At 37.8% G+C, this 12,636-nt stretch overlaps 1 protein-coding gene across 2 annotated transcripts in view; it reads right to left on the bottom strand.

The window, feature by feature from the left end:
• Positions 1–12,636, bottom strand: part of PPP2R5C (protein phosphatase 2 regulatory subunit B'gamma) — a 75,537-nt gene that overhangs the window by 51,075 nt on the left and 11,826 nt on the right. For both annotated transcript variants that reach the window (NM_001397232.1, NM_001397231.1), the window contains exon 3: positions 9,965–10,124. Coding sequence is in view for 1 of the 2 variants with exons in the window: in NM_001397231.1 (NP_001384160.1) it covers positions 9,965–10,124 (160 nt within the window). In the remaining variant the exon portion in view is untranslated. The remainder of the gene's footprint in view (positions 1–9,964; positions 10,125–12,636) is intronic.

Raw genomic sequence — 12,636 nt, 5'->3', positions numbered from 1 at the left:
TCTGCAGGACTATCTCAGGTCACATACTTACTAAGCTATCGTGCAACTTGCTCAAACAGCCAGAATTCCGTATATTTGCTTCTTGCAAAGCACTAGTGGAGTTGGAGAACTTCAATCTTTACAAAGCTTTCACTTCATTCATTAAATTTAACATATTCTCACTAGTTACAGATAAGAGGTACATCCTGCTAGGAAGGGTCATATAGCTGCTCTATACTTCAGTCTTAAGACATTTGATTTGCCACCAAAAATAAACTGAATTAGGAATTGATTTGCTAATGAGAAGGGGAAGAATATTAGGGCAAACGGAATAGTACTAATGAATATCAATGAGCGGAAGAAGAGGTCATTTAAACAAATTTCTGAAGACAATTTTGTTGCAACAGAATAAAAAAATACATTAATTCTAAAAATGGGTAGCTGAAGTTAACAAATAGACAGCAAATATGCATTGACGGTATAGCAAAATTGTAGCTGGAGCAGTTTTCCTCTGAACCCTGCTCCTCACATCAAACTTCCTGACAAGAGGAATGACGGAAAATCCTATCAAGATCTCAGGATATATTTAAACGTGTTACATTCAGGAGCTAGCACTGTAGCTGGCGAATCCTCTTTAGCCTTTCAGCATATCTGGCATTTCCTTCAAAACAAATGCTCCATTTGAGTTGTCAAGTAACAAAACAAACAACAAAAAAGCCACACAAAACAAAACAGAAAGCCATCAACAGCTCTCCTCCCAAACAACAAATTCACCTGGACAAAGCTTGCCTTTGCTTCTCTTCTGGACTTCATGTTCTTTCCATGAAGACACCTTAAATGGTTGCCTCTCACCAAATGAGAAGTAGGGACCTCTGGACTTGGAAAGGGAGGGGTGGGAGAGGTGCAGGGAAGATGTTATTTACGTTGAATTCTAAAGATACTAAAGGCATAACTCCATGACTACTGGAGCCACTACTCCTCAGCAACCTAAGTCAGTCCAGTTGTAGACTGCTTTCAGTCCGCATCCTGCGTTCTCATCTACTTCCATGGTCTTCCAACCACAGAAGGAAACGAGTTGGGGTGAGTCAAGTCATTTCCATTATCTGGTTCACCAGACAGCCATACAGAAAAGGGATGGGAATAAACAGGACCAGGTTTTATTGTAGGATTGATTTAATTTTCTTTTCTTTCCTCCACAGAATCACAGAATCTTTTGAGTTGGAAGAGACCCTTAAGGGTCATGTAGTAGAGCTCCCCTACAATGAGCATGGACACCTACAGCTCCATCAGGCTGCTTAGAGCCCCATCCAGCCTGACCTTGGGTGTCTCCAGGGATGGGGCTTCTACCACTTCTTTGAGCAACCCATGCCAATGCCTCATGACTCTCACTGTAAAAAAAAAAAAAACAACAACTTTTTCCTTATATGCAGTCTAAATCTCCCGTCTTATTTTGAAATAATTACCCCTTGTCCTACCACAACACACCCCGCTAAAGAGCCTGACCCTTTCTTTCTTACAGCCCTCCCTTTAGATACTGAGTGGCCACTCTCAGGTCTCCCTTGAGCCTTCTCTTCTCTTGGCCAACACAGTCTCAGCTCTCTCAGTCTGTCCTCACAGGGAAGGTGTTCCATCTCTTAGATCATTTCTGTGGCCCTCTGGATGCACTCTAAAAGGTCCATGTCTTTCCTTTACTGACGCAGTACTGCAGGTGAGGTCTCACCAGCACAGAGACAGAATTTCATCCAAGAAACTTTTTTTTTTTTCTTTTTCCTTTAGGCAAAATGTATCACTCTCACAGATGATGTAATGCTATAGAAAAGGGTCTCCTCCCAGCCCTGAACATTGAGTTCAGAAAGTTACTTGAGGACAACAACCATCTTAGGGGAAAAAAAAAGACTGCAAGTGCTATACAGTCTAGAAAAGAAGTTGCATCAGTGGGAAAGACACTGGATCCCCTCATACAAGGTTCTAGCTCAATTCCAAAGGACAGACAAGAAAAAAAAAGTTCTTCTAGCAAACAGAGGCAGTATGCACTAAATATCCTGGTATCAAGGTAAGAAAAAAAACATTACTTGGGTAAATAAAACAGATCTGAACTATCATTTAGCTTCTCTAAAGAATTCCAAAGACAAAATCATGGAGAAAAGATGGCATTCTACACTCAGTGTCCAAAAACCATTAACAGTTACTTACTAGTACGCAGGAAAAAAAATAATTAAAATTGAAATTGACAAACATCTACCTAGGCTAAACTTGTCTCTATCTGCATCTCCTTATATTTGCATAGTCACTGTAGCACAAAGACTCAACGGGACCAAATTTTTCCTCAGCCAACACCATATACTCAGAACATTTTGTATGTGGAAAAAAGTTAAAGAATATATAGTAAGTTCAGAAATCTGCACAACGAAATAAAAAAAACATTCTTTACCTTAAAAAGAACCATCTCTTAAAAACATAATTTGGTGCAAAAACATACCTCCCTGGGCAGATAACAGAGACTCTTATTCAAGCCACTGACAACCTATTTCAGCCAAACGGTGTATATAAGCCAATGCATACCAATATTACTCTCATATGTGGTTTTATTACATAGATCACAAGTCATTTTCAGGAAATGAAGCTTAAAATCACATTTAAGAGTAAAATCTTGAAAGCATGACAGTTATCCATCAAACACTCATATGTTCATATGTATAAATATGAAATACAATGTTTGATTAGTAGATGTCTTATGAAAGGAGATGTTTAGTGTGATAAAAATGATGTTTAGGTCTGACAATAATGAAAACCTGTGCAATGGACAGAATGTTCTCTTTATAAACATGAGCATAATAAAAGACATTTTAAGTGATTTAAACTCTGAATAGAGAGGTTAGAATATACAATTTAAAATATGGTATTGTCTTATTTTCTATTTTCATGGGTTCTATATAGGCTTGAGTGGAAACAAGTTTGGTAGGAAATGCTGCCAGTGACAGATGTAAAGCATTCTTCTAACACTTTCAGCTGCTGACTAATGAGTAGGTGTTGGATAGGGCAGTTGAAATGAAAAATGGCTCATTAATCCTAGCCTATGATTTCATGTAAAGCTAACTAAAGAAAAATAATCACTCTCAGGCAAAGTATTTCTCCGTATAACCTTTTTTTGTGTAGTTATTATACACTCACAAAGGGCTTTTTATCTTTAGAATGTTACAAAGTCGCTCAGACTGGATAGCTGCTAAATAATCTAGCACTTTCATAACGATTAGAGTATTTACTCATTTGATTGTGTATTTTCCTGTACCAACATTAAACAACTTTCTTTTTTTTCCATGAAATTTCTACTACTTCTGCGTATACCAACATTGCATAAATTTTATCTCTCAAATTTGTTTCAATAGTTCTTCCAGACACACAAAGTTACTAAATTAACATGGCAAAGAAAACCTCCAGCCTTCTTTCATAAGATACAGTAAGTACATTCACTGACAACTAAGCACAGTGATATGGGACCTTTTGCAATATTTTCATCTACAGGCTTTTTGTTTCAATAAATTGAACAGAAAATTAGGCTGCCAAATATACTAAAATAGCATGAATGCAGCCAGGATCAGAAGAATAACACTTAGCATACTGAGTTAGCCCAATGTAGTTCATGTAAAAGGGAGAAAACATCATCTGTTTGACAGGACTGCATTCAGCGATGCTTTGCATGACAATGAATTTGTTTTGCCTCTGTGTTTTGCCTTTTAAATGCATTATATCTCAGGGCAAATTATCTTTTAGAGCAGCATAATCTTGTTTAATCTACTACCTTACTTTGCATAAAACTGCAATGCTACCCCTCTTGCAGCTGGACGAAATTCTTTAATTGCTATGCATGCAGACAAGAAGCACAATTAAAGTGGAATGGCTGAAGTACTGCACCTTCGTTCTAATATACAACTGGGAGTAGACTTCTGTGACAGAAGTGACGTTAAACATTCAGATTTCCTGTCTCAATGGCTTGTAAGGATAATGCTCCTCAAAACCTGCAGAAAGTCTCTTACCTTCAAGATTCCCATAAATCCAATATTACAGATACCCCACCTCTTCTGTATCAAGAAAATAGATGATAGTTGAATGAAAAATTAACACATGCTGCTTGAGTTTTAAATTATCCTGACGTGAGTTGGGGACGTCACCAACATATATTGTTGAATTTCCCTACAGAAAGAAGGGCAGTACTTCATTTACTTCTTTAATTTACCTTGACCTCAATTTTGCTTAGCTATCTGTTCTGCGTTGAGAAAAACACACAATAGTTTTCTATTCCTGATCTCTTCAGAAACTCTCACTTTTCCCCTTCCTCACTGTTTGAGGAATTAATACTTGTTCTCCCCCCATCTACTTTTTAAGTGCATCAGAATCTTAGGGTGGAATCGCCTCTTCTGCAATTTTCATCAGATTTCAATATTGCACAGAGAAAGAAAACAGAACTCTCTCTTACACAGCCACTTATGACTTAAAAGCATTAGGAAAGCCTTAACAACACATGCCTCCCTATCAGAATCCTATATCACAGGCAGACAAGTAGAGAACTTGAAAATGGTGTCCCCTCTTGCATAAAACAGACTCAGAATTTGGTACACCTATGAAGTGTCTTCTTGGAGAAAAAAAATCTACCACACTCCACATGACGTGCATTTAGAAAATGGCATCCTTATGACCTGTCATTTTTTTTCTAAATGAACAGATAATTGTTGTTGTTTTTTGTAATTTCTAGCCCAATTTCATCACTAGAACTATTAAGTCAATAGAACTATTTCTTCCTACACTGAGATATCTATGTACATACATGTATGAAGGGGTGCGTGTTTGTGTCTGTAAGACATTTTCCAAGACAGGAAAAAACCCAGCTCCAAGAGGAAAGAAACAGCTTCATAAACAAATTAGGAACTGAATCTGAAAACAAAAGCTGCATTCAATTGTCATCTTTAAGATTATAAGAAAACAATGTTCACCTTTATATACAAAAAAGAAAGCAGCAACACAAAAACATGACACTGGCATCACGGGAGTCCACCATGAGGCTATAAAACCTATTTCCATCCAGCTTGAAAAAACAGACATGCTATAAAAATAGCATTTTTGAGTTATGTCCAAATTTACATATGCATGACTGACACATGTTCATAAGGGTATTATTTAACACTTCAGAATATTACGGAGCATCACATTCTAAGATAATGATTCTAGGACTGACAGAATATTATCATTCAATGAATATTACTTGCAGATTGTAGCTGGATTTGTGACACAACTGTATCTGACCATGTATGAAGTGTTTTATTCCACTCAGGGCATCTTAGCACTGCATTCAAGAATCCTCACTGCAACATTGTTTTGTATCATAAGATTCAGATCACACCATTACAAAACATCACCACTGTGTACAACACCTCTCTAAACACTGCACATTTACACAGTTGATTAAAAATGAGCACATTCTTGCAAAGTAACATCAACAAATACAACTACGCTAACCACTAACCTTAAATTTCGCTCTTGTGTATCAAATCTTACACAGCAGAGAAAATACAGTAACACAAAGGTGGCCAAGTTAACTGTTTATGAAATGCCATCAACAGTTTTGGCTATTTTTTCCATTCCTTTCCATCCTTTATCAGTAACTCAGCAAATCCAGAGCAACACCTCAACAATTCAGTCCTTCGGATGCCAGTGTTGGCATGCTGTTCTCATTCAAAAAAGGTCGCTATGATCTCCATAAAGTCAGAGAGGAAAAGTAGTCTTTTAAACATGTTTGCAAAAAATATTAAGCCCTAATGATTCAGATAGTAAACTATGCATACAGAATTTGCAAGAGGTTGCATGAAATTCTCTTCTTAAAGAAAGCACTTAAGGAAAAAAAACCTAATTTGGAAGTAAACATAATTACTTCAGGCCAAAAGGAAGAAATGTCATCCTTCCCCTTCCCCAGTATTGAACTTAAATCTCTTTAAAAAAAACATTTATGGCAACTTGATTTGTATTATGTGAAATAGATGGAGACTGACTTCTTACATGGCCTGACAGTAAGAGGGCAAGAGTGAACAGTTGTAAACAAAAAGGAAGGAGGTTATTTAGATGTTATGGGAAAATTCTTTACTCAGAGGGCAGTGAGGCCCTGGCACTGCTGCTCAGAGAGCTGTGGGTGCCCCATCCCAGGAGCTGCCCAAGGCCAGGCTTGATGGGGCCCTGGGCAGCCTGAGCTGGTGGGGGGCAGCCAGCCCATGGCAGAGGGTGGAACCACACGTGCAAGTTGTAGAGCTTTTTCCAGTATGTAATGTATCTAGGTGTCAGAAGTTCATATAGTTAACCTAGATTAAAGAATTGAAGTAAAATCCACGACACTAGCAATTAGCACGGTAACTGCCAGCACAGGGCAAAGCAAATCACAGACACTCTGGGGTTATTTGCTAATTTAACTGTAAAAAAAAGATATCCACAGTGCAAAAATGAAATACAGATTCTTCTTTAAAGTTTAAGTGGACAGTTGCAAAGAACACAAACTTCACTGTAACAGCAGTCAGGTACATACAATAAATGCTTGTACATACTGAACATTTGTGCTGTTTGTGTCTCAGAACACACTCTAAATACATCAGTTTAAATACATCCTGAATTACAAGCCATTTTCTTAACAGCACTAAAATAACGGTAAGCTTCTGGAGGCTGAATCACCTTTAATTATTTATACTAGCTATAACCAAAGCAGTAATCAGGAAGTTTTCAAACACCACAAAAAAACCTCACAAAACACTTGATTAGGCCAACAAGCAACTACCCCTAGACAATAGACAAAAACAAGACCAACCTTCTGTATAAAGTACCCATACTACAAATCTTAGCAAACGTGGTAAAGCAGATAAACTGAAGTTAACACAACACAAACTTGTAGGCACAGAATTTTTTTGATTCAGTGAGAAATCAGCAAGATCTTTTCACACCATGTGACCTTAGATTACAGTGCTGGAGACGGCCCTCCTGGGATACGTGCAGGCAGATACTGCCTGTTCTACCTGCACTGAGTCAGGCTGCACTTCAATGTGCTGCAGGGATCTTCACTGGCTCGCAGTTTTGCTAATGCATGCATGCCTCTGCAAAGCAACAGCACCCCACACTTCTCAGAAATTCTATGTTTATTTCTATTCTTAGAGCCTCTTAACTCATAATTTATTTCCTTTTCTTTCTGCTAAGCTATGCAGCTCCTCCGTTTCCTGAATAAACTGAGGGTTTACAATGTTAAGCATAATCTGCTCCAATGAATACAAATCACACTGCACTAATAGCAGTTAACAGGGCAAACATGCTGGTATTTCCAGAAGCAATTTCATGCAATATCTAACAGAAAGTTAGCAGCATACCTGAAGGCCAAAAATTGCAGCTAGTTCAGATTAAAAGGCAAAGTGTTTCCCATGTAAGAAACACTGACCAAAAGCCACTTGGGAAGCTCCCCCTCTCCCTCTTCATTAGATCAAGAGATCCACCAACCCCAGCTCCAGTCCTACAGCACAGAAGCAGCCATACTTCAGCACTGCTGCAGGCCACTAAGAGCCAACCAGCCACAAGCTTCCACAGGTCTAACATAATTTTGCATACACAGAGACAGTTCCATTCTGTAAGTTGTGTTTTTAATACAACTTTATATTAATACCTCACACCACACCCAACCCAGTATTTATGAATGGAATGCACATCTCTTGGCCTACTACATGTGGAAGGAAGGCTTCCCAATATTGTAGCTACAGAAATACAGCTCCCCTTAAGAGTTTTAACCAGCTTCCAAAACAACTAACCCAAAGCAATATTATCTTCATGCCAACCTTTTACTCAAGTCAAACCCGCCTTAATCCTCTTGGTCTTTTTAAATTACAGCCTGGCCAGTAGGCTTTAATTCCTGTCCAGACAGTCAGGAAACATGCAAAAATCCCAAACACAGAACAAGAAAGTTTAGGAAGTCCAATAGCCACAAGCAGGCACACGTACTGGGAACGGCGATCATACAGGTACATGGCTATGATCCATGAGACTGGATATACCATATTAGTAAAGGTAGTAACTATTATCCATCACTACATCACCAATGGTACTAGTGTTTCATAACAAAGTTTGACTTTCAACAGCCTAGGGACACAGCAACATAAGATATCCTCCAGAGCTAAGTTCAGCATCTTCTTTCCTGTCACTTGAAAGTAGGGGAAAATGATCACAGCTTGAAAGACAAAGCATATGCACAATATATTGCTATCGACATGTAGGTACATTGCTTCAGAAGCATTAACACATCTTAAACACATTAAGATTTTTTTTTTTTAATTATTGTATTCCAATCAGGCTCTCTTTTGCTATTTATTGGCCTATTAATCTGCAACACAAAGTGGAAATGGATCCAAAACTCCACATTCAACTCCCCAGTATTTGGTGGGAATACCAATGATACCTTTCAAAAATTTCTGTCCATTCACCCCATCCTCCGTGGACTACCTGTCCCCTCTCCCATTCACACTCACTTTTCTCATTCCATGTCAATATCCAACCTGCTTCCAATTGAATACTCAGTCTAATCTCACTGACCTGACAGCTCCAGACACTACCAGAAACACACTATTTACAACTGGACAGAATGGAGGTTCTAGGAACAACTTATGAGTATTTTTCTTTGCAAGTGATTCTCTGAACAAAGGAGTATGCCAGTCAACAAGGTTGTGTGCAAACCTTTTCCAAAAAGCACTACTTTTATTTAGTGTCATTTGCTTATGTCGCACCCCAGATGTGACGGCTAACTGTATGTGTGTGAACTTGCCCTGTCAGTTTAAGACATACAACATACCCTTCAGTCATCTGTGATGTTACACATTCTTATTTAGAAATTTAATAAAAGAGATTGAAATTTATGGATTAAACTGCATTAAATCTTGAAGGCTCTTATACAGATTGTCATACTAGCACGATGAACGGTATTTCATATTCTTTTCGTAAAAACAGTATTCATGAGAGAAGAAGAATGCTGCAGCTTAATTTTATCCACGTGAAGAGCAGTACAGTTCATGTAAGCTGGGAAACTGGGTTCCTTATTGTCAAGGAACACTAATGCATTATATTAAGAGGAAAATTACTGTCTTATCCCCTGACATTTTCACATTATTTACCACTGTTCTGCTTAACATTTCAGTGATGTATTGGTGTTTCCACTGCCAACTTTGAACATAGGAAAGCAGTATGCATTGCATTCCAAAAATGCTTTTTTTTTTTTAAATAAACCTTCAGAGCAGATCAGTTTCTTGTAACCTACAGATCAGCACATCTGAGCACATCTGGAAAACTGCACCTTAAATCTACAAGGTATCATAAGCACAATACACTGACATGCTAACAAAACACAGAGAATAGCTAAAATGAAGATAATAAATACCACATTAGTGAGAGAAGACGCATCAATTATTATTATTGTTTTTCCATCACAGTAAACATACTTCTGTATGATCACAAAACTTTAAAATTGACAAAAGAAAAAACTGATTTCACCAGAAAGACACAACTCTGTCTAGTTCATGCTCAGGAAATCCGTTCAACAAACAGGGATAGACCTGGCCTTCTCTCAGTGCCAAGATCTTTGTTTGCACAAAGCAGGGTTTGAGCATGCCTCATTGAGGACAGAAAACTGATGTTTTGCAAAAAAAAAAAAAAAAAAAAGACTAAATATTTTGCTTTTATGTGAGATGGGTGAATTTACTTTCACATAAACCCTTCTGGGCTGAAAAGGCTCAGGTATTTCCTAAACTGACTGCCAAGATAGCAACAGACGGGAAGCCTGTTTGCATATGCAAATATGTGTAAGTTTGCATACACCAATATTTAATATATAATATGCTTTTCAGATAAAAGTGTCAGAGTAGAAATGCTTCTGTCTCATGCTCACATTTCCCCACAAGAGTCATTTTGATTTAGAAAGACATACCTTTTAAAGCTGGCAGTTTTTGAAGCTCCCTGTTATTGCTGACATTAAACCTTGATGAACTCTGGCGTTTTTCCTTTTTCAGTACTGTCTGGGGTGCTGGTACTTTGATTTTAGATAGCTGTGCTGGGGGAGGAGCGCTGTTTGATTTTTTGTTTGACACCTGTTTAAAAAGAAATGAAAACAGTTAACAGTGGGACTTGGAGCATCTTTTTGTTGTCTTTATAGAAATTACATAAAATAACTTTTCAATCAAAACATTCTATTTGTCACCCCCTGAATGCATAGCTATTTTGTTCACTATGTATATTATTTCTGTACCATAACACTCACGTAGATGGCAATTAATCATTCTGTTACATGCACTCACCCATTCATTCAGGTATCTGCCAACCTAAAAGATATGTTACAATGTAGCTCCTCAGCTATTCCCACTATCAGCATAAGGAGCCCAGGTCTTCAAGGTACCTGGCTATCTGACTTGAGCTTCAAAAGAATCAGGACCCTGTCAATTTACAGCAGCCGAACTTGTATTGTGCCTTGCAGTCAAGACTCCTACCTTGGCCAGGGTATTCAGACTTTGATAGAAGTTGAGAAAATAAAAAGGATGAGTCTTAATATTGTAGCAGACAGAGTTAGGAAACTTCAGCAGCTTCTAAAACGTACATGTAGCAGTTTATTGCCTATTCAGAGCAGGTGACTTTTACTGTAATATTCCTTACCATATTGTCACTGTACCTCTGTATAAATTAAATAGCACAATGAGAAGAATGGACATTTTTGCTCCATTTCCCATACTCGATAGTGCTCTCAAAGCTAAATAAAAGGCATCATTAACAAAAGCCTGTCAGAACTTGTGATGTTGCTTTTCTCAATTCCTTTTTTTTCTTTTTTTAAAGTAGGCAATAGTTGACTGTTTCTAAACATGAATAACTTCACAGGGCACTTTACAAGAATGATGATACATCTAGAAACAATCTACAACAGGAATGTAACAATAGCTAAGTGAGAAACCTTACTGCAAGTACTGCAGTTTGGTGGGTTTTGGTTTTGTTGTTTTTAAAAAAATAGGATCTTAATGTAGAAGCTTTTCAAATTTGCAAGCTATTTTACACTGCAGCAAACTACTGAAAAGACACTTTGGCACTTCTCTCTTACAGAGAGAGAACACAGCCTCCTTTTCAGATATGAAAGCTGTGTTTCAATCACCAAACACTTTCATGGGGATGTATCTAAAACAACAGAAATCTCTTCTCGTGTTCTGAAGAGGATTTCCAGCATAGCTTATTCATCAGCAATTTCCCTATGGCCTGAGCGTGAACACAATCAGTGCACGTAGAAATGTTACCATACATCACCATTCAGAGAGTCTAAAGGTAGATAAATTGAAGACAGTCATTTTATGCGAACCTTTATCTAGAAGCAAATACTCTTTAACCAGCAGAGAAGTATCAGTATTGCAACAGTACAGTACTGTATGTAACAGAACAGCTCATGCATTGAAAATGACTGAAAGCAACATTTAGTTCTCATTAAACATCTAAGATCCCTGTTCCGCAAATTTACTATTAAAAGAGGAAAAATACAGAACAAATAAGGGAAAGGAGCCAATACACTGATAACCACAAGTTACCAAAAATATATTCTAGACTTCCAGTAAAAATGGTGCAAGTTCACAAGTTAAGGGCATTTACATACAAGTTTTACCCGTTTCCTTGCATTAAATAGATATATTTTACTATTTCCCTAAAACAGTAAATGCTCAAAAATCTTTTTGCTGAAATACAAATGATCCATAAGGTAAACTCTACCCCTTAACTCAAATTAAAAAAGAGCGTTCTAAATTATCAAGTGACAAAGCAGAAGGAAAACTAGCACTAAAAATTAGGAAGCAATGATTTGCCATGAATTACGCAATTAAAGCTAATTATAATTTCAACCTATTATAAGCAATATTACTACACAAGATTTTATACTTTCAACATTATGCTTGAGCTTAATGTTGTTTTTCTGAACTGGCTATCTTCCATTACCACCTGTTTTTTGTTCATTACTTAAAACAGGAAAAGTCACTTTCCTGCTTCCTCTACTCCCAAGCAAATTCTCAACTGTGAATTAACAAGTACTCACTTGTGCCTGCATACACACACACACACACTATGGCACATTAAGGTAACTCACTCATCAGGAAACCATGCATTCTGAATTGCAGATAAATTCTAAAATTAGCCGTAAGTGGTTATTGAAAAGGATGGGCAACATTTCTAAATAGAGGCGTCGAAAGACAGCATTTTTTTGTTCCTATGGCAACTTCCAATCTTGCAGTGATGGCTCCACGCAATTCCAGCCCTGAATCACCAGCCCTTCTTTTTCACCATCAGCCCTGGCTATCCCTGTATTTCAGCTGTGCTCCAATTGTTTAGCCATCACACACCAGAGAGCTGCCAGAACACCTTACAGCTCTTGGTTATGTGAAGGCTATACTATGCAGCAATGACTGACAACTTCTGCAAGTGGCACTACGATGCTCTCAAGACTGTACTCACCTCCAAAACTGGCACATAAGCAGCCTTCGCATAGAAGGGCACCTGACGAAATTATGTCAATTTAGGCAGCACATTTCAGCAATCTCAGCCACCTCATCTTTTACTTTCTGCATTATGAAGCTGCAAGCC

The sequence above is a fragment of the Gallus gallus genome, chromosome 5, assembly GCF_016699485.2.
Source record: "Gallus gallus isolate bGalGal1 chromosome 5, bGalGal1.mat.broiler.GRCg7b, whole genome shotgun sequence".
In the NCBI taxonomy this organism is placed as follows: Eukaryota; Metazoa; Chordata; class Aves; order Galliformes; family Phasianidae; genus Gallus; species Gallus gallus.
Note: the sequence above shows the minus strand (reverse complement) of the source record. Positions and strands in the feature narration are given on the sequence as shown.